The 23,013-nt window shown below is 38.4% G+C and overlaps 1 protein-coding gene across 2 annotated transcripts in view; it reads right to left on the reverse strand.

Moving 5' to 3' along the window:
- Positions 1 to 23,013, reverse strand: part of LOC126475272 (ras GTPase-activating protein-binding protein 1) — a 128,509-nt gene that overhangs the window by 34,624 nt on the left and 70,872 nt on the right. For both annotated transcript variants that reach the window (XM_050103013.1, XM_050103002.1), the window contains exons 7-8: positions 17,306 to 17,618; positions 6,054 to 6,175 (exon numbers count right to left, since the gene is read on the reverse strand). In XM_050103013.1, the coding sequence (XP_049958970.1) occupies positions 6,054 to 6,175; positions 17,306 to 17,618 (435 nt within the window). The remainder of the gene's footprint in view (positions 1 to 6,053; positions 6,176 to 17,305; positions 17,619 to 23,013) is intronic.

Consider the following 23,013-nt stretch of genomic DNA (forward strand, 5'->3'; position numbering starts at 1 on the left):
GGAACACTGCCCTCTTCACTTAATGGAACAAATAAATAACTGAGTTTTTGTCACAGTAGATGAAAAGTCAGATTAGGAATATATAGAAAGTATAGTATTATTATTCTTTCTTTCTTTTCTCAGACGTTATGTCTGGTCAAAAATGGAAAGTGACACGGGCCTTGATCAAGCGTGACTTCCTTTTAACTGTACGGTATATGTTATATTGCATTTAGGAACTTTCGGGTAATTGAACATGTATCAATAATTACGGATTGCTGTAGTTGTATATATAAGTTTGGATATAATTGGTATAACGTCAACTTTATCCTGATGCCACATGTCCTTGACTTCCTCAGCCAGTTGGATGTATTTTTCAATTTTTTCTCCTGTTTTCTTTCATACAGTCCTGGAAATTGAAATAAGAACACCGTGAATTCATTGTCCCAGGAAGAGGAAACTTTATTGACACATTCCTGGGGTCAGATACATCACATGATCACACTGACAGACCCACAGGCACATAGACACAGGCAACAGAGCATGCACAATGTCGGCACTAGTACAGTGTATATCCACCTTTCGCAGCAATGCAGGCTGCTATTCTCCCATGGAGACGATTTTAGAGATGCTGGATGTAGTCCTGTGGAACGGCTTGCCATGCCATTTCCACCTGGCGCCTCAGTTGGACCAGCGTTCGTGCTGGACGTGCAGACCGTGTGAGACGACGCTTCATCCAGTCCCAAACATGCTCAATGGGGGACAGATCCGGAGATCTTGCTGGCCAGGGTAGTTGACTTACACCTTCTAGAGCACGTTGGGTGGCACGGGATACATGCGGACGTGCATTGTCCTGTTGGAACAGCAAGTTCCCTTGCCGGTCTAGGAATGGTAGAACGATGGGTTCGATGACGGTTTGGATGTACCGTGCACTATTCAGTGTCCCCTCGACGATCACCAGTGGTGTACGGCCAGTGTAGGAGATCGCTCCCCACACCATAATGCCGGGTGTTGGCCCTGTGTGCCTCGGTGGTATGCAGTCCTGATTGTGGCGCTCACCTGCACGGTGCCAAAAACGCATACGACCATCATTGGCACCAAGGCAGAAGCGACTCTCATCGCTGAAGACGACACGTCTCCATTCGTCCCTCCATTCACGCCTATCGCGACACCACCGGAGGCGGGCTGCACGATGTTGGGGCGTGAGCTGAAGACGGCCTAACGGTGTGCGGGACCGTAGCCCAGCTTCATGGAGACGGTTGCGAATGGTCCTCGCCGATACCCCAGGAGCAACAGTGTCCCTAATTTGCTGGGAAGTGGCAGTGCGGTCCCCTACGGCACTGCGTAGGATCCTACGGTCTTGGCGTGCATCCGTCCGTGGCTGCAGTCCGGTCCCAGGTCGACGGGCACGTGCACCTTCCGCCGACCACTGGCGACAACATCGATGTACTGTGGAGACCTCACGCCCCACGTGTTGAGCAATTCGGCGGTACGTCCACCCGGCCTCCCGCATGCCCACTATATGCCCTCGCTCAAAGTCCGTCAACTGCACGTACGGTTCACGTCCACGCTGTCGCGGCATGCTACCAGTGTTAAAGACTGCGATGGAGCTCCGTATGCCACGGCAAACTGGCTGACACTGACGGCGGCGGTGCACAAATGCTGCACAGCTAGCACCATTCGACGGCCAACACCGCGGTTCCTGGTGTGTCCGCTGTGCCGTGCGTGTGATCATTGCTTGTACAGCCCTCTCGCAGTGTCCGGAGCAAGTATGGTGGGTCTGACACACCGGTGTCAATGTGTTCTTTTTTCCATTTCCAGGAGTGTATATTTGTTGTATTGGGTATGGATATTTCGATTAGTTGTGTTAATTTCTTCTTTTTATTGGTGAGTATGATGTCAGGTTTGTTATGTGGTGTTGTTTTATCTATTATAATGGTTCTGTTCGAGTATAATTTGTATTCCTCATTCTCCAGTACATTTTTTGGTGCATACTTGTATGTGGGAACATGTTGTTTAATTAGTTTATGTTGAATGGCAAGCTGTTGATGTATTATTTTTGCTACACTGTCATGTCTTCTGGGGTATTCTGTATTTGCTAGTATTGTACACCCGCTTGTGATGTGATCTACTGTTTCTATGTGTTGTTTGCAAAGTCTGCATTTATCTGTTGTGGTATTGGGATCTTTAATAATATGCTTACTGTAATATCTGGTGTTTATTGTTTGATCCTGTATTGCAATCATGAATCCTTCCGTCTCACTGTATATATTGCCTTTTCTTAGCCATGTGTTGGATGCGTCTTGATCGATGTGTGGCTGTGTTAGATGATACGGGTGCTTGCCATGTAGTGTTTTCTTTTTCCAATTTACTTTCTTCGTATCTGTTGATGTTATGTGATCTAAAGGGTTGTAGAAGTGGTTATGAAATTGCAGTGGTGTAGCCGATGTATTTATATGAGTGATTGCTTTGTGTATTTTGCTAGTTTCTGCTCGTTCTAGAAAGAATTTTCTTAAATTGTCTACCTGTCCATAATGTAGGTTTTTTTTATGTATTTGCGTACAAATATCACTCAATGTGAAACCCACAGTCACATCAACAAATTTTCATTATAATTGCTATTTTTGTGACTATAATTCTACCCCTTCCATTTTCAGCAAAATTTCAAAATTCTCTTGACAAGCAGTCAAGTGTCGAAAACCATTTTTCTACAGGGTGGTTCATGGAAATATGCAAATATTTTAATATGTTGCAAGTTAAACAAAAGATAAAAAGTTCATATAAACGTAGGTACACTAATGTTCAGCTACACAGTTACAGTTAATAAGAGATTTTGCCCAATTTTAACAACTTTGCTAATATGAAGCCATCACAAAACTGTACGAGGTTAAAGTAAAGCATAATTTCCATTTATTTTGTTTTATTGATCTGGTGAACAGAATGTCCCAGACGTGTATCTACAGGAGTTTTCCAGAACATCCAGATAAGTAAAGAAGCAATTTCGTAAATTTTTATTTATTAACTACTTGGACCAATTTCCTTTTTAAATTCCAGACAATTGCACAACGTATTCGACAAAAGTTGTAAAGAATTTAATTTTGGTGAAATGATGGTAATAACGTTAACTGAAACTGTATGAATATGTTAGATAATCTGCTTTTATTAATACCACAGCACACGTGAATTCATGTTACACCAGAAAAGAAACAAAGCTTAGTTTTAAGGAAGTTGTACATTGTACATACAATTTCACAATACCTTCACAATAAATGATCAAAAATGTCTTCACTGAGTTCAATGCATTCAATGCATGTATGAACAGCTTTTGTTGCTCACTTCAGTTGCACCCGGATTGTTCTTAATTTCGTCTATTGCATTCATGATGCAAGCAAGCAATGCCTCATGTGTATTGACTCTGTCCTCATAAACTAAGTCTTTTATCCATCCCCATACACAAAAATCCATTGGTGTTAAATTGGGCAATCTGGGTGGCCACAGACATGTAGCACCACAATCAATCCATTTCTGGGGAAAATGTTCATTTAAATGTGTAGTAATGGCATTGGTGAAATGTGGAGGCAGGCTGTCATTTTGAAAATACATTTGCAATCGCGTAGCAAGTCGAACATCTTTGAACAAGTGGGGCATTTCTTCTTGAAGGCATTGCAAGTACGTCTTGCCAGTTAGACGTCCTGGGAAAATGAATGGTCCAATAAAGTGTGTGTTGATTACACCACACCACACATTTACGCTTAATCACTGCTGGAAATTGCGTTGCAGTGTTGCATGTGGGTTTGCTTCAGACCATAAGTGCTCATTATATATATTGTTTGTACCATCTCGAATAAACTGTTCCTCTCAGTAAATAAAATGTATTTGTGTAACTGCCAATTAGTATTTAATGAGTTGCACAACTCCAAGCAAAGGGCAGGATCTCCCAGACATAAATGATGCACTTTTTGTTTATGGTAAGGATACAGATTATTGTACTTCAGTGTACGTCATACCTTAAATTGTGAAATGCCTAATCGTTGAGAGATACGTTGTGTACTGCTACCCGCGCTATGTTGAACAACATCCATATTATCATCGTCATCATCATCATCAGAGTCTTCACGTATCGAGTAATTGTACTGATTATGAATGCTAGACAGAGAACTTGTCTCCTGTAACATTCGAAATACTCCACTAATTGTTCGTGCATTCGGAATCCTCAGTGCCTAATAACATACGCGATATTTGTTAACTGCAGCTGTAGCATTACCCACCATATCGGCATATTCTTCTTCTGTCAATTTGAAACACATCCCTATTTCGTAAACCTACAAACTACAACACTTACTATGTGGTTTCACTTAAATACACAGTTGTTATCTTCCTTCACTGAACAATACAGACATCTAACTTGTTTCAAGATTAGGAAACGACTGAAACAGCTCACTAACAGTTGCCACCAAAGACATAAGCATTTACTTGTATAATAATCTTTGCTTCTCTGGATGTTCTGGAAAATAGCTGCAGATACACGTCTGGGACATGTTTTATTAGATTCACCAGATCAATAACAACAAAATAAATGGAAATCATGCTTCACTTTAACCTCATAGTTTTAAAATGGCTTCATATTAGTGAAGTTGCTAATTTCAGGCAAAATCTTTTATTACCCATAACTCCGTAACTAAACATTTGAGGACCTATGTTTATATGAACTTTTTTCTTTAGTTTTACTTGTAGAATAACAAATTAAAATATCTGTGTATCTGCATGAATCAACATGTATATCCAACTGTTTCTTTTGACAAGAACCTCTTAGAAAGTCCATAGCACGACAATTTAAAGACGCAAAAATTGGTAAAAGTGGGACAAACGTAACAAATAAATTGTATTTCTCAATTCAAAAAACTTTACCAACAGCCGTACACTTCGGGTTATTTCATTTCATATATCAAATGCTATGTTTCGGCAATCCAAAATTACCATCTTCAGGCCCCTGCATAATAAAGGAGTATACATGTAGTAATATAAGGGTGTTCAAGTTAAGCTTACAAGTGACAGGTAATCATAATACCTCTTAAACTTGAAAATAATGGAAGTATTAGCATTATATCAAATCTGTGTGTCCATCCAGTACAATAGACTAAAATGTACGTATGCATTTGTTAACAGCATTAAACCAAACCTCTCTGTATATATAGCACAATAGACTATGTCACATAATAAGGTATGAATTACAATAGTTTGCATATTTACAGCCTAGGCAAAATCACAGATGGTAAGACAAGTAGTTGTCACAGTATCAAAAATAACTTGACACAAAACCCAATGGCAGTCTATATATTAAGAGAAAATATCATGCATAGCAAACACTAAGAATATTCACAACTAACTTGTGGCCTAGGTTATAAAGTAAATCGGAATAAAAGATATGATTGGTTTCATTTACATCACTGAAGAGGGTGGCATTACCACAGTGAACCAAACAAACAAACAAGTCAAATCCTACTTAAGCAAGGCAAATCCTTGAAGTTCACAGCCGACTACTTCATACAATGTCGTTGGGAGTATAAAGCAATCTTCGCATGACCTATCTATAGATGCCAAGCCATCTAAATACTAAGACCTAAAAAGTTGTGTAGCGATAAGGTACACGAGTACGGGGAAGGTAAATAGGTATGCAAGACCACTACAGTGTCGAAGCGAATACCATAAAATAAGTATCTTTTCTATCTGAATGAATACCAAAACCCATCTGTAGTAAAAACATAACTGCATACTCTCTAAACTGCATGGAGAAGCAAGGACCACACTAACACGCTAATAAACTAACTGGATCCTTATCATACTCATCAGGTGTGGTCAAGACATACCAAATTCCCACAAGTGAATAAATTGTATGGTTGTAACTTGAACCGGACAAATGTAAATTACTACTAGTGTTAGATACAAGCATCTTAAATTCACAATTAAGCATGATACATTCCGCATTAAAATAGAGGGCAGCTGCAACCCATATACAGTTTATATCTTTCATTTACTATTATTCTTATGAATATTAAAAATGTTACTTGACTTACAGGTGATGATGTCGGTTTTACTGCAGCACCTGTAGCTGTTGCTATTGATGAGAATGATGCAGTACCAACACCAATTCCACCAGTTTTAACTAGTGTTGCATATGTTTTTGGTTCGCTGGATGCTGTAAAATAATAATGAAATACATTAAGCAAGGCAACAAAAGACTAGAAGAGAGTGTGTGTGTGAGTGTGTGTGTGTGTGTGTGTGTGTGTGTGTGTGTGAGAGAGAGAGAGAGAGAGAGAGAGAGAGAGAGAGAGGTACTCAGCATTCATAACATTACAAAAACAAAGGAACTACATATTGAGAACATTATTTCTACAAGAGAAAGGAAATACCATAGTTCCTATGGACAAACAATACACTGACGAACAGCAAAACAATTATTTACACAATAAAAATATAATAAACTTGAGAACACCCAACAAAAATTTCTATAGTAAAAAAAAAAATTAAAAATATGGACTACATACTGGATGACAGAAGAAAGGGAAAATTAGTACACACTGCACCGCCACCCCCTGCATTATTATGGCATAATGCCATCTGAGCTAGAAGATGGAATACGTGCACTTCAAATGCAGCAAACAGTTGAAACTAGCCAAAAGTGTGAAATTAAACAGTTTCAAATAGATTGACTGCCTCACCACAAAAGATTGATAAAAGCCAAATCTCTTTCGCTAACCGACAAAAATAACTTCATTTTTCTGCAAGGCGATTAATGCTCAACTGTCAGAAAGGTGGAAATAAAACCTGAAACTAATAACATATTTTAGCCTTCGTAATTATGCGAACATATTTTAAATCATTTGATAGCTCCTGGCCACAGAAATCCATTTTGTTTTCATTTAATGTGAGAGCAATAAATGAGGAGGAAACAGCAAAAATCACTAAATGTAAACACAGGTCAAGTGGAGACTACCCACCTCCCCACAACAACTCAGACTGCTCAGTGGATCAGCCCCGGATCTCCGATATTTCCCAACTGGGGCAATATTAGATAGTGGTGCCCAGCCACACAATTGTAGCCAGAAGCGGGAGAAGGTACTACTCATACGCCACTCAACTGCACATTTACAAGAGCCCAACCAGAACTGCTCAAACGAATCTAATGTAAACAGCTGTCGTGTCACACTCAAAAGAGGCAATTTGTTGTTAGGAAGCACTGCATAGTCTTCCTAAAGCTTTTGACACACTTTGCTGTTGGCAGACGCTTGTATGAGCACTGTGTTTTATTGTTGTATATGGCGGATTTCCTTTGTGGCTTAAGTTTTATTTTTGTTTTTTTCTCTCGTTCATGTTTTGTTGCTGCAGTATTATTCTGCAGAAGTGGGATACAATAATATCCTTGTTAGAGTATTGGTTCTTACTAGTCAAAATCACAAAAATTTAACTGAAAACTAAAACAATGAAAAATTCCCGGAATTCTAAAAAATTCCCGTGTTTTTCCCAGTTTTCTCCAGGATGAAAAAATTCCTGGGTTTTTCCCGGATCTCCCGGGTCGTATACACCCTGTTTACAATAGTTATAAATTTACTCTTTTTAACTGCACGAAGAACTGCTTAACAGTGGTTTGTACAGCCCTTTCTGCCTAACACACAAAGTGGCGAATACGGAAACGCAGGCACAATAGAACATAGCATTAAGTCCAAAGTGAATACATTCGAAATTACGCACTTAACCACAATGTCTCAAATCATTTAAGTTTCTTTTGAATAACTTGCAGTTCTTATCAGCAGTTGAACTATTGCAGACAAATTTTTTTCCAAGTGCCTAGCAGAAGAAAGAAAATAACAGCTATCTATGATGTTACATTATGGTCCACCAAGTACACCAATAGGAACTTTCATTGACATGAAATTGTTGACATGAATTATTTTACAACAATTCCTGTAGCACAGTTATAATTTTCGAACAATGTATATCTTTTACCAACAATGAAATGGTTTCATGTTTATTCCCTGTGGGAATCACAAAAAGGCAGAAGTGCCTAATGCACAAAAACAAGCAACTTAGTAAAAGAGAAACTAATGTGTTCACATTTCTTGCAATTACTAGTTTAATTCAGAGAGAACTGGAACAGAGTGAGAAATGGTCACAGCCACTTTTCTGCATATTGTGCCGCGTACCAGGCGTACTTCATCAGACTTGTAAAATGTGGTGATGCAAACTGACAATGCACAAATGGCTGAACTTTATCACTACTGTTTTGCTGAAAACGTGAAATGAAAGTGCAACCAGATATTATTATGTCTGACATTTTTCTGAAAAATATTTACACTGTCAAAAAATTTTTTTACACTTTTAGTACAGGGTGGAATCTGAATTACACATTATATTAAGTGTTTCTGTCACTGTAGTAAATACTGAGGTGTTACTATGTCCAGACCAACAAAAGCAGTGAATTATTTTCTGCATCTGGTAAAATCACATTTTGTATGTAATATGGGAAATTATTCTTCCTCATTTCTCCAGATTTTGCTATGCGATTACAGGATTTTGCAAGTAGACAGTTTTTTTTTTTGTTTTCTTTTTTTTAACTTGAGGTTCCTGAAGACGGAATTAAAGCTGCAAAAGTAATCCACTGATACTTATCACCAGTACGTTGCATACAATGTTAACACTCACCGACTATACAAGAAACACACTTATTTTCAATTGAAATGATACGAAATCTGGTTTTCACTCAGTTCTTGCATGAAACCAGGCTGACAGGCTTTATGCACAGCATTTCAGGGGATAAAACAAGAAGCTTTGTCTTCTTATCAGTATGAATTTCTCTATAGTATTACCTGTAAATGACATCTCTGCATGATTACTTTCAGTAAACAATGATTAACACTCATTTCATTTGCACTTCAGAAAGCACAGTCTCTTTGCTCTCCCTCAGTAACTACGAACTGACTCAAAAGCAATTTCATTTTGACACTAACTTCATCCTTCATGTAAACCTTTCTTCCAGTTATACTACTTACACAATTCGTGTTCAGATTTTATGAAACGAAAGTGGCTCTGCACACTGTTTAATTTCAAGTGTTTCTCCATCCTTCGCTACACCAAAACATTCACACCCTTTTCCTTGTCACTGAAAGCTACTGTTGTACATGTTTCCTTTGGGCTAGGAAGGTACTGTGTTTTTATTCTGGACTTCAAATAAACAGAACACTCATAGTTTGAACACAATTCACAGAACTGTAAAAGTATTTCCTGTTTCTTCTAACGTTTCCCAAACTTCTAACAAAAAGTCGACATCATTCAAATGAATGTGCAATAAATTAACTAATATACGGCATTTCATGTTCATATGCCATCTTTGCAGGGTTGGAAACATTAATTGGACTCCACATTGCTGCGGAACTCTAGAACTTGCATAAGAACATATGCCATCAGAGAACTTGCATAAGAACATATGCCATCAGTATACACATACGAAGAAAAAACAAAGAAAATTAGTTCAGTTTTATCTCCATTGTTAAACATTTAGCAATACAGAGATGGTCAACTGCTAATTCCTAAGGTATGCTGAAAAGTAATGCACACATGCTCTTAGAACAAGACCTAAATGGCCTTAAATATGTGCCACGTGGCACAGAGAAGGTAATTTTCTCCTCTGTACGTATGTGCCATTTGAATGAGTTGGGTTCAGCAGTGTGTTTTGAGCAGTGGAATTATAGAGACGTATTCTAGTGCTACGTCAACACAACTTGAGATTGTGCTGTTATCATTTCAAGCCTGTTAATGGTGACAGTGCTGCTGATAGATCTACTGTTAATCAGTGGGTAGCAAAATTTCATGGTTGAGGGCCTGAAAAAGACATAATTGTTGATGGAACATGTAGCAGACATCCAATCACTGCCACAGACGATAAACATCGCAAACTCATCACCAATTTGATTCAAAATCACCAGCTAATCACCCAAAAGTGTATCGTAAGCCATATTGGAATATCCAATGAATGTGTCTACTTCACTGTTGAACAATTAGGATACTGTGAAATCTGTGCACAATGGGTACCACATTGTCTCTCAAACAAGAGCAAACAGCATTATTTGGAATGCTGTGAGCAACTTTTGCAATGTTACTGTGATGACGATGACGTTTGGCTTGTGGGATGCTCAACTACACAGCCATCAGCACCTGTACAAGGTCCCAATCTTTAAACAGTCCAATCTCACCAAGTTCATGAATGATGATGAAATGAAGAGGACAACATGAACACCCACTCCCCGGGCAGAGATAATCTCCAACCCAGCTGGGAATCGAACCCAGGACCCCGTGGTCCAGAGGCAGCAATGCCAGCCACTAGACCACAAGCTGCAGACTCACTACTGTGATAAAGGAGACAACTCCCTTTTGAATATTGTGATGGCAGACAAGTCATGGGTCCATTGTTGAGACCCAGAAGAGAAACGACAAAAAGTGCTGTATTCCAACATCTGTCACCTTCTCAGGGGCAAGAGTTTAGGACACAACAACAACAAAAAAAGACTCTTTTCACTGTGTTTTGGGATGCTTTCTGAGTTTAAGTGACCAATTATGTGGTATGAGTGGCAATGGCAAATTCTTCTCAGCACATTCAGACTCAAAAAAACACCTTCAAAGCTGAGTTTGACATGTTAGAGACAACAGAACATCAGTATTCTTACAAAATGACAATGCTTGTCTACACACGTCACATGTAACTGGTGCCTTGCAATTCTAATTTCTTTCTCCCCTCCCCGTCCTCTGAAGAGAGACCTCAAGGATAATCATTACACCTCGGCCAATGAGCTGAAGGCAGCTGTCCAGTCCTGAATTCGAGAAGAGTTTGAAAAATGTTTCAGTGACTGAATAAAAAAGCTTATTATACATTGGGAGAAATGTGTTAGTCTTAACAGTGACCATGATTTTGAAGCTTCAGAATTTTATTTTAATGTACCTTTTAACTGAACTACCTAGCTGTTTTTGTCGGTGTTCTACAAGCATATGTGCAATATTTTTCAGCCTACCCTCGCAAACTCAAGTGAATAGCAACTATAAACAACTGCATCAGAGAAACTATCAATGAAAATTTAAATTCACTTTACAAATTAGGATACAGTGTGTCGCGTTATCTGCCTACCACTGTTTCGACAATCAACACTATGTGCCAGCCATGTTGCACACGCACTGTCTGCTGCAATTCCAATAAGTGTATATTTTGCAAGCTGCCTGGCGAGCTACGAGTTGGGCAATTTTCAACTTTCTATTCTTACAAGGGGAGGCCGCCAATTGTGAAATTCAGATGCGATTCATACTGCGCATAATTAAAGCTCATGGCCAGAGATGGAATGTGGCAAAGCACCAAGATGCACTTCTCAGCCATTGTCGAGAAAATCGACAGTTAAAAGAAACCGTTGCCGTGAAATACTCTCTACGATTAGCAATTTTCTACAGCGTCGTGGCGCAGCGGTAAGCGCTCGGGTTCGTAATCCGAAGGTCGCCGGATCGAATCTCGCGCCATGCAATTTTTTTTATTATAGTTTTTTGTAATTCAAATATATATATATATATATATATATATATATATATATATATATATATATATATCTGCTTGTGTCTGTATGTGTGGATGGATATGTGCGAGTGTATACCTGTCCTTTTTTCCCCACTAAGGTAAGTCTTTCCGCTCCCGGGATTGGAATGACTCTTTACCCTCTCCCTTAAATATATATATAAAAAGATGAGGTGACTTACCGAACAAAAGCGCTGGCAGGTCGATAGACGCACAAACATACACACAAAATTCAAGCTTTCGCAACAAACTGTTGCCTCATCAGGAAAGAGGGAAGGAGAGGGGAAGACGGTGTGTGTGTGTGTGTGTGTGTGTGTCTATATATATATATATATATATATATATATATATATATATATATATATATATATAAACTATTAATGAATTGCTTATGCATGTTGGTGAAGGCGGACCGCTCTCCAATTGTACAGCCTCCATTTTTCCGTTTTTTTTAACAGGGTGTACCAAAGCTCTCCCGTCCGCACTGATTTTCGATGATGTTATAAGTTGCGCTAGGGACCGCATCTACCTTCTTTCGAAGTTAGCAGGCAACTACGCTGTTATGCGGTGGCTCGTTTCGGCCCATTCAACATCTGTCCTTCAAGTGTAACGAGCGAGTAACGGAGTTTATATTTCATACATGCCGCAGCAAATTTGTGTTCGTGGGGTCTCTATTCTAATTCGAACGTTTGACTTACGCTACACGTATTCGTTTCGGAATACCGTTTCTACGTCTTCCGTTAACTATACGTGGTTATCATTATGAAGACAATTAATAACATTTGTGAAATACAACTTTGTTTGCGGAAAACATAATGATGTTCGAAGCCGCCAGTTTTTGCACGACAAACAACTTTCAACAACTTATTATATGCGTAATTGTTGCAACTGATTGCCGGGAATTATATATATATGAATTACAAAAACCAAATACAAAAAAAAAGTTGCATGGCGCGAGATTCGATCCAGCGACCTTTGGATTACGAGCCCAAGCGCTTACCGCTGCGCCACGATGCTGTAGAAAATTATTAATCGTAGAGAGTATTTCACGGCAACGGTTTCTTTTAACTGTCGATTTTCTCAACAACGGTTGAGAAGTGCATCTTGGTGCTTTGCCACATTACGGTTCTGGCCATGAGCTTTTATTATGCGCAGTATGAATCGAATCTGAATTTCACAATTGACGGCCTCCCCTTGTTAGTGTTTTTCTTTGGCATTTTCTTCCCGTATAAAAAAAAAATTTCAGGGCAGGTTTCAACGTGACAGATTAGACCATTACCTTGTAAGAACTTCCACAAACAGATGCACTATACTGCACTATGTCAAGTACAGTGATGATGCCCTCTATTTAATCTGTGAACCAACATCACAAGCTGACCAGTTGCACAAAAACAAACAATACACAAACTGTTAATATGCATCATGGAAAAACATTACAACCAGATAAACTTCTTAGATATAACAACTAAAAACAAAAACAGCATAGCTGAAATTTATAGTAAATGTACACAATTGTATATCAGACCTTAAATCACCCAAAATAACTAGAAATCACCATATTTAGAGCAACAAATAATAGGTACAATACAAAAGTAAAAAAATGAGCACACAAAATGATGATATAAAGAATGCATAAAAAGAAAATGAGAGTCAAGGTGATAGACAATGGTATACAACCATAGACTTCGATATGAAACAACAAACATCTTCCTAAGGCAAGACAAAGATGGCATTCAGAAACAAAATTCAGTCCAAAAGTACATCCTAAAACAAAAAAAGGAAAGCCACCTACCAGAAGGCAAGAATATACCAAATAGAATGAAACATACATTATGAAAGCTATGTAAGACACACCAGCACATTTGAAACCTGATACAAAGAATAAATCAGAGCTGGAAGTATGGGACAAGTCACACAACTTCTGCAGAACATTTAAGAGAAATAAATCACAAGCCATTTGAATGAGAGAAAGACATGAAAATAGGATAAATAATGTCTGCGATAAGACACATCAAGGACTTAACAGTCTCCAGGGGTGCAGCAGTGCTGATGCTGCACAATTCGTGCAAAGTCAGGTAAGCAGTTCTTTATTACTGTTTCCATTGTTGATTACTATGATTAGACAGGATTTTTATGATTTGTTAGTGTTTTTTGTGGCTCAGTTACCATGTTGTAAAAAGTACTTCAAGAGTAATTAAATATTAATAAAAGGCACACAATTATCATCTACAGCAAAGGATATGGAAGTAACTTATAAATTTCTGAACTGGAGATTGTGTGCTGGTCCTGTACCTGGTCCAAATATTAGACTTGCTGATGTTAAGTATGGTGCAGATAAAATACTCATTTCATTCTAGCGTTCTTATTCCTTTGTACAGAAATTTGCTGGACATCATTCTAATATTATGCAATAAATCTTTTCACACTGGAGAAAAAAAAGAAAAAAAAACTGTTTCGTTTAACCACTCAATTGCCCTCATCTACAAGGGAAGTTTGAAAAGTTTGCCAAATTACCACCAGTTGGCAGTGTTAGCACAATGAGGTTCCATGTAATGATGTCATCCTTTATGAGAAGACATGTGAGGCATCAATGCTCCAGGTGGAGCAGACATCTCTGTGTTGTTGCTTCTGTGTAGTGATATAAAGAAAGGAAGAAAGAAAGAAAGGCAGGCAGAGCAGGGGACTTTAAGTCTTTAAAGTAAAATATAATTATTGGGTTAAAATATATGTAATCTATAATCATTCTTTTGGTCTAAAAGCCTTTCTGGATGTCCTGTTCCAAGGGGACAGCACAGGACAGGACAGGACAGGAAGATCGAGATTCAAGGGGTAGGTAGGTATTTCATAAAGCAAGGTATGGAGAGAGGAAAAAAAGAAACCATGATCTAACTTACCAAACGAAAGCGTTGGTATGTTGATAGAGACACAAACAAACACAAACACACACACACAAAATTCAAGAATTCAAGCTTTCGCAACCCACGGTTGCTTCATCAGGAAAGAGGGACAGAGAAGGAAAGACGAAAGGATGTGGCTTTTTGCCTTTACATATGTCTGCTTGTGTCTGTGTGTGTGTGTGTGTGTGTGTGCGCGTGTGAGCAAGTGTATACCTATCCCTTTTTCCCCTAAGGTAAGTCTTTCCGCTCCAGGGATGGGAATGATTCTTTACCCTCTCCCTTAAAACCCACATCCTTTCGTCTTTCCCTCTCCTTCCCTCTTTCCTGATGAAGCAACCGTGGGTTGCGAAAGCTTGAATTTTGTGTGTGTGTTTGTGTCTCTATCAACATACCAACGCTTTCGTTTGGTAAGTTACATCATCTTTGTTTTTAGGTACATTTTTCCCCACGTGGAATGTTTCCCCTCTAATATATATAAACACAAAGCATTAAATAGTGCATTTATATGACTGATTGGTAACTATCTCAGCGTGGTATTTTGCCAATAGCTGGCAAACTGTGTCATTTTCAAGCACAGATAGTAAATTTTTTCTCACCTAGCTCATTTATTGTGTATTACTGCTGCGGACTTTGATGTATGATACCACAACTTAGCACTGTGTTAGCTGAAGTGATAATGAAGGAACAGGTGTGTGTTTGCAATTGTAAAACAACAGTGGAATGGTACAAGACAATGTTATTTGCAGAGAGTGCACTTCATACATAGGTGCACTCACTTGAGGGTTAAACTTCCTGCCCAGCCTCGCCTATATATGCTATTTCGCAATTGCTGCATTCCAATTTGTACACAGCAGACCCTGCATACTTACTGCTGAGGGGGGGCACTCATTATGAACAGAATTTACCAGTAATTGAGCCAACATTCACATCTTTGTTTCTAAAAAGCTTAGGCAGATCATTGGAGAGAGTCCCCGTGAACAAGACTCTTACAAATCTTGACCGAGCGAGGTGGCGCAGTGGTTAGCACACTGGACTCGCATTCGGGAGGATGACGGTTCAATCCCGTCTCCGGCCATCCTGATTTAGGTTTTCCGTGATTTCCCTAAATCACTTCAGGCAAATGCCGGGATGGTTCCTTTGAAAGGGCACGGCCGATTTCCTTCCCCATCCTTCCCTCACCCGAGCTTGCGCTCCGTCTCTCATGACCTCATTGTCGACGGAATGATAAACACTAATCTCCTCCTCCTCCTCTTACAAATCTTGATTTCAAAAGCAATGGGGTGTGGAAAACTTTATGCCCAATTGCTGATGTTCTTGCTTCTTTATCCTCTTTACCTACTACAGCAGGACAGTAAGAAATGCTTACTGTGATGTGTTTCAAGTTCCCTAATTCTTTTCTTATCACAGATGAGCTGCGCTGTATCTCACTAATATGGTGTACCATAGATTTGAAGCTCCTGATTCTGGTGCTTGATGTCTGGCTTTGTTGATTACTGAATGCATGCACTGTACAGGCACTTTAAATTTTAGCCAATTTACTGCAAATTACTAGGCTTTTGTGGCAAACTTGATTCGCTATGTATCACGCTACCGTCACTTTATCTTTCCCTTTCGCCTGGTCACGCGGACCTTTATATATTTGCTTATGCAATTTTCTGAGTTCTTGTGTAACATGTATTTTAATCTATCTGTTTTTATGTAGTTTTATATTCCCGTGAGTGTATTATGGCTAGTTTTTCATGTCACATTTGTGTGACTGTGAAACAGAGCTACTGTAGGATTTTAGAAAGCATTCTTGACTGGAGCACAGTGATCGGTATAAAATGTTACAATCAAATCAACTGGTTTTGGCCCTTTCCTCAGACCGTCTTCAGGCTTACACCACCATTAGGGCTGCTGGTTGCAGCAGATGGAGAAGATCCATAGAAGTACAGATGGCACTGCAATTTTACTTCTACGGATCGTGCTCTATCTGCCGCCACCAGCAGCCTTAATGGTGGTGTAAGCCTGAAGATAGTCCGAGGAAAGGGCCAAAACTGGTTGCGGAAAAAAAAAACTGAAAACATGATTGAGACTGTTTTTATTGCTTTTTAAGACCTATTGTGATGCGCACAGCTGATAGCATGTTTACATACTTTTGTAAGCGTGTTCTATGCTGTGCTGCTATGGTGGTGTTTGCTAGTGTGCTGAATATACCAGAGTTTATTATTATTATTATTATCATTATTATTATTATTATTATTATTATTTTATTTTCTCATCTTTCATACACAAGGTGGCTTACTGCCATTATGTCTTTCTTTTAATTAGGTCCACATCTCATTCTTTATGTCTATGGTGGAAGGGTTTCACACAGTTTCTTTTGCATAAGTTTTAATGTAAGTTTTAATTTATTTATTCATGTAGTCATTCAAAGTAAGACCATGTCATTCCCTCTATCTGTTCTTAATGTATTGTTTTCTTGTTTTGCAGACAATCTGTTGATGTCACGAAAAGGCGAAACACATTATTGTAATTAGAAACTTTGCAACCACGACCTTTTCCAATTTGAAACCGAATTTATTGTGTGATTTCGCTTCCTACGATTCTAGTAAAGGCAGCCAGTACCCTTGAGTAGTAGTAGGAGAGTAGTAGAAGACTGTTTTATTAGACACTCTTTCTTCAGCACTTCTTTTCCCAAATACTTCGGGTCTTTTGATCTCCAATGCTTCACATTAAAAGATCAGATGCAGTGCCGTTTCACTACACCTCAGTATGTAGTCAATATGTTACTTGCAACCAATAAACACTTCAAAGGCAAAACAAAACAACTGTTTTTGCGTACCAGATTCACTAATCTGCTGAGTATCATCCAGAGTCTCTTGAAGTTGTCCCTTATCTTCATCAGCAGTATTGCTATCACGTTGTCCCAACTGCACATCATGTTCTTCATCTGTTCCATGTTCCTCATTGACTTCTGGGGCTGATACCTCCTCCTGAGGTGCAATAACTTGCTGTGTCTGCTGCACTGTTCCAGAGCTCGAATCATCTGAATGGGTACCATTTGGTACAGAGGCTCCTGAATTAGGCACTGTCACTGGCTGTGAAGCTGGTAGCACCTGAGGAGTTGGCCCTATTGAGGCTGGGCCAGATGCTACCTGCCACAAAGAATAACGTGTCAGCAATGAAAGACACAGACTTCAAAAAATTAGCTGAATGACATGAAGAACTCAAAAACACAAACTAACTCTAAATGTACAACAATACAACAGCAAAAGCTCTCAGAACTGCAGCACTTAGTTACTGTCTCACCAGACTTCATATATTAGTCAGGATGATGTATGCAACATTCATACTGCAACTGTGAGGTGTAAATTACATACTCTTAAGGGAAGTCCAACAAAAAAAATTTCATCATCTATATACTACTGATTTTTTCTCGTTAAGATTTGAATTTTTACCTTTTAATCTGTCTCTTGATATCGTAAAAACATTCGTATGCCTCTGTCAGTGATAAAGGTGAATCAATATACTCTGGAGGAACTGTGCAATGTTCTACTTCAGCTTTATTTCCTGCAGAAAGTTTTTAAAATAATGTACGAGCCTTGGGTAACTTCAATTCCTGAAGGCATTATCAAATTACTGTGGTCATGGAAAGTTATTTTTATTCCTGGATCACAATAACAAGGTGATGGACAGCCAGTTGTTTACAAGACAGCTCCCACAGCACCAACCAATTGAAGAATGAGCTTGATCAGTCTTCTGTTCTGTTTATTATTGTCTTATCACTTTATCACCTTAGGTGCCACCTGCCACAATCAGTTGCAGATGACACTAGCAGCCAGTAACATAACAATGTAGAATTTTTTCTTTTTTTAGATTGCTGCATTGTTTCCACTTGCGGGAGTTTTATTTTATGCAACAATGTTCTAAACTGGTTGCGAAACTATGCAGAAGAGATAAGACTTACCACCTTGTTAAGCAAACCCAACACTGTGCTGTACACCAAAGGGCAGTGTGTGAAAGTATTCATAATAGGAATGCCCAGCTGTTGTTGCCGTAGTCATTTAGTGCGCTCACACAAACATGACCCGATGACCTACGCTCCACTGTCAATTGCATTGTAATTTTGATCGAGGTGTGAACTGATGAGAAAACAAATGCTATTAATTTTCAAGCATAAACCACCATACCCAAGAGTTTCAAACTTTGGACCAAAATGTGCTGCCTCCTACAACTATGTATTAAAAGTTCGTCGATCAGGGATAGTCCAGATCCACAAGCCTATGTATGGTCTCCGCTAACCTCTATTTTTTCACTTCCATTATCTCCTCTCTTTTGCTCGCATTGCTTTAATAAACTTTCACACATTTCAATCAGTACCCAACAAACAGTTCCCTACACGAACATGAAACCAGATCAAGTCACCACATACACCTGAGCAGCAAAAACAAAACGAAAACACAGAATAGTGTACTATACAATGGACTTAAACTATTCAACGAACTTCCACAGAAAATGAAAGACAGAAGCGAAATACATGCCTTCAGACATAGCCTAAAAAGTTATTTGTTAGAAAAGTGTTTTTATTCTATCAAAGATTACCTCAAAAGTAGGTAAAATTTCGTTAACAATGTGACTGATTAAGTACTGTAACTAGGGGCTTTCTTTGGTATGTTCAATAACAGAGTGGTACACCATGTATAATCGTGAAACACAGTAAGCAAATAATTGTAGTTTATATGTAGGAAATGCAAATGTACTTTCATATACCCTTGTGTCTGTATCATATATATGTATTTGTTGACAACATCCATACAGTCTATATTGTCTACAGATGGATAGAAAATATAAATAAATACATTCTGACATCTATAAACAACAAATGAGAATGGTGAGTATAAACATTTTCTCTGGATACTTTGCTCATTGATTGCAATTCATCGAAAACCCACAGCTTATGATTTGTATCTTAAAAGAGTAAAAATGTTACTAAAAATATTTTACAAAATTTGCAGTATTCCCAGTTTCAATATAATTGTGGCAGTCTAAGTTCTTTTCAGGCATGGTAAGACCCTTTTTAATCAATTTTTTGGCACTGCAGTACTAATTTGGGGATATTTGTATAGGCAAATTCATGCTATACAGAGACAGTACAACAAAGTTTCATTGGCGAAAAAAATGCTACCCTTGTGATGACAGTACAACCCTTGCTGCATGTCCACTGCATCAGGTGAAACTACATTTACTCCTCAGGCCAGAAATTGCATGCTTATTTTATGTACGTATTTACAGTGACAACTTCTGATTCTCAGGAATGGATAACGACACCAAAAAAGATTTGTATGTTCCCCGAGGTCATCATCTTAAGAACACACGGTAAAAATTTTGATGACCTGTCATGAATAGAAAGTGCCCATTCCCAAAATTGCTACTTTTGGTACCCACAAATTACGGTGTGGTTTTTTTCCAGTAAGTGTCAAAGAAGAAATGGTGCTCTAATAAGCTGCATAAGATCCACTCTAGCCCACACCTAATGCAAAAGAACAAACTGACTGCTCAATTTGCTTGTGCTGAAGGAAGTATATATGTTCATATTTTGACCCAATACTGACGGATAGCTAGGGTAAGCCTGTTCTTCCGATATGTATACAAACACACACTTGGCCAAGGGCTATCCAGAAAACTTGATCCTTCATCTCTGGTCAACAGACCCCGACATATAACCATCTGAAAAGTCACATTTTCGAGCACAGCTTTTTGAAATATACTAGTATCAATGATTTTCCTCTATTTCAAACCAGAACAAAGGCAGAACCCTTTAACATGAAGGACATATGTGTTCCATAGTTTTCTGTTTATGCATCCAGGGGCATCTCTATTATTAATCAAGGTGAGAAAGCAACTCATAAATACCCCCCCCCCCCCCCACACACACACACACACACACACACACACACACACACACACACACCTACCTTCAGAAATACCACAGTGCCAACAAATAGTGTGAGGAAGAATTTCATGTGGCGAACTTCACCACTCGGAAGAGTATTACACTAATGTCCAAACATTACAGAATTGTTCTGAATGTGGCCGTTTTATATCACATTATAAATCCAAGTGATCATAAGCTCATGAGAATCAGAGCAAAAACTGATATAAAGTTAGAAAGTATTTGACAGGAAGTCAAATTTAGGTTTAAGAACAGGAAGACATAGAAAAATCAAAGTAAGTAACAAGTCCAGTATCTTAAAAAGTCAGGATTTTTTGTGGCACAAGATTCAATATATATTGTGGATACAAGGAAAGAGAAACAGACGTGAATGTCAAATACAACAGAGCAACTATTAAAGAAACAGAAAATGATAAAATTCTAAGCAAATGATTATCGGAACAATATAGAATATGCTGGCCCAAATTAAATTATCTAGGAACGTCTTGAGAAGTTGTGACAAGAAACAATTAACTTTTAATTAGATAAACTGGAAAAAAATAAATGCATTATGAGAAAAATCTTATGCTGGGCAGACACTGCATCAGTTAAGATGGCTGATGTCACAGTAAATAAAACCATGAGAAATTGTCCAAGCATACCTACAATCCTTTATTATGTTTCTATAGCTCAAGAAATTCGTCAGCTCCACAGGTAACAGTTATATTTTGAAAGTAATGGTAGATGGAGTGCATAAGGTTCAATGCATGAAGACAGTAAAAGTGCCTCGAGATTATCATCATCCCAATGAAACTGATTAAAGCTGGAGAAAAGTGATAAAACCCTGACTTACCCACACCGCAAGGTAAAGGATCATTATCAGTGAAGAATATATGCATTACGACCGTATCCTTTATTAGCTGCATCCCCATTCTGAAAAATCCAGAACTGAGAGAAGCTGGGCAAACATTCCATATCACCACAACCACTATCAGCAGCCCTAAAGCAAGTTCTCACTTCTAAACCAGGTACAAGACGATGCATGTGTTAATGGAACTGCAACTATTTTTCACCCATGACAACATAATGTTCGTCTCTAGTGGAGACGAATTTCAACAATGAATGTAGCATAAAAGTAGGTCTTGATGCCAATTATGACAAGCCTCAATGAACAAAAAAAGTAATTAATTATTGAACCTATTTAGGACATTTGAAGACAACTTTATGGACAATGTAGCACTCCTAACAAACACAGGAGTAAAAATGATCACAAGAGCTTTTGGTAAACTAGTTTGATGCACCTGAAGAGGAAAGTTTATGAACAATGTGTATTAGCAATTTTGCACTATGGCAGTGAGGCGTGAAATTTAAGTGTAAAAACTGTACAAGAATTGAGGATAGCTCAGCAACCAATAAAGAAAATTACAAGGAGATACAGGAAAACACACAGATCTGGTGACAGACTGTGTCAGAAGACTTAAATTACAAGTGCAGGTGGGTAAGACATTGAGCCTGAAGACTGTACGAGTCGGACAGCACAACTGATCCTCCACATAAATATATTTTTATTAAAATGTCACTAAGCATCTGTTGCAGCACGTCTTGTCCACTCTCCTCTTTAGAATAAAACCTGCAAATTTGAGATCTGATGTGTTCAATTAACATCCCTAATAACATGTCTCTTGACAAAATCCGTAAAATATGACTTGTGCACAATAAACTATGCACTCAACGTGTTTCAAATCCTGACCCTTTTTTTTTATTCAAATTGCAGAAACTGCACCTAGGATAACACCAAGAACAATAACTTTCCTTTGCCGATAAAATCTCCTTTAACTGTTCTAGTTAACCTCAGACTTTAAACAGTCATACATACTGGAGATGAAAAAATTAAACACTGACATTTTTTAATGAAACTTCATCCATGGAAATGTCCCAATACGGACTGTCCACTGCCAATTGTCGTCTACATAGAAATGTTTAGAGTTAACTTTCAGGTGTCAAGTTGCTTCAATACATTGCCAACTGAAGACTGCTAGCCACTAGTAGCAGCTTGAAACACAGCTAATCTATTTTTATTGTCCTCACTGTCTACTTGGTTAGCCTCGTAAGGGCACAGGCAACCCAGTCAGTGCAATCTCAAGATATATGCACAGTTCCAAGTCAAACTGTATCATTACTCACAAATAACAAGTGTCTTCTCCAATGATTTGCATGCAAGTTTTTATGTTCTTAAACAGGATCACATGCCCCACACTGATGACAAGTTTTCTTTCATAATTTGCCATCTGAAATTTTTCGAAAAACGTTTTATTCTGGATACAAATACTCCCTCCGATTTGAAGTCTTGCAATATGCCAAATTTAAGTTCATACTTTTAGTGCTTTTCATATTATTAGATTTGGCAACTAGACTGAATATTCTGTATAGTTCACAATAAGGATGGCACTGGGCGAATATATGCAGAGAGCCATTCTCCTGTTTGCAATTCTATTTACATGCAAGCATCAATAGCAACTGCAGGTAATATGATCTCTTCTCAAGCATCATACATGGATTTGAAAGTATTTTATCCGAACGGTGGGAACCTGCAGATGTTCAAATAGTGCAAGTCCAAA

This window comes from Schistocerca serialis, chromosome 1 (genome assembly GCF_023864345.2).
Source record: "Schistocerca serialis cubense isolate TAMUIC-IGC-003099 chromosome 1, iqSchSeri2.2, whole genome shotgun sequence".
Lineage (NCBI taxonomy): Eukaryota > Metazoa > Arthropoda > Insecta > Orthoptera > Acrididae > Schistocerca > Schistocerca serialis.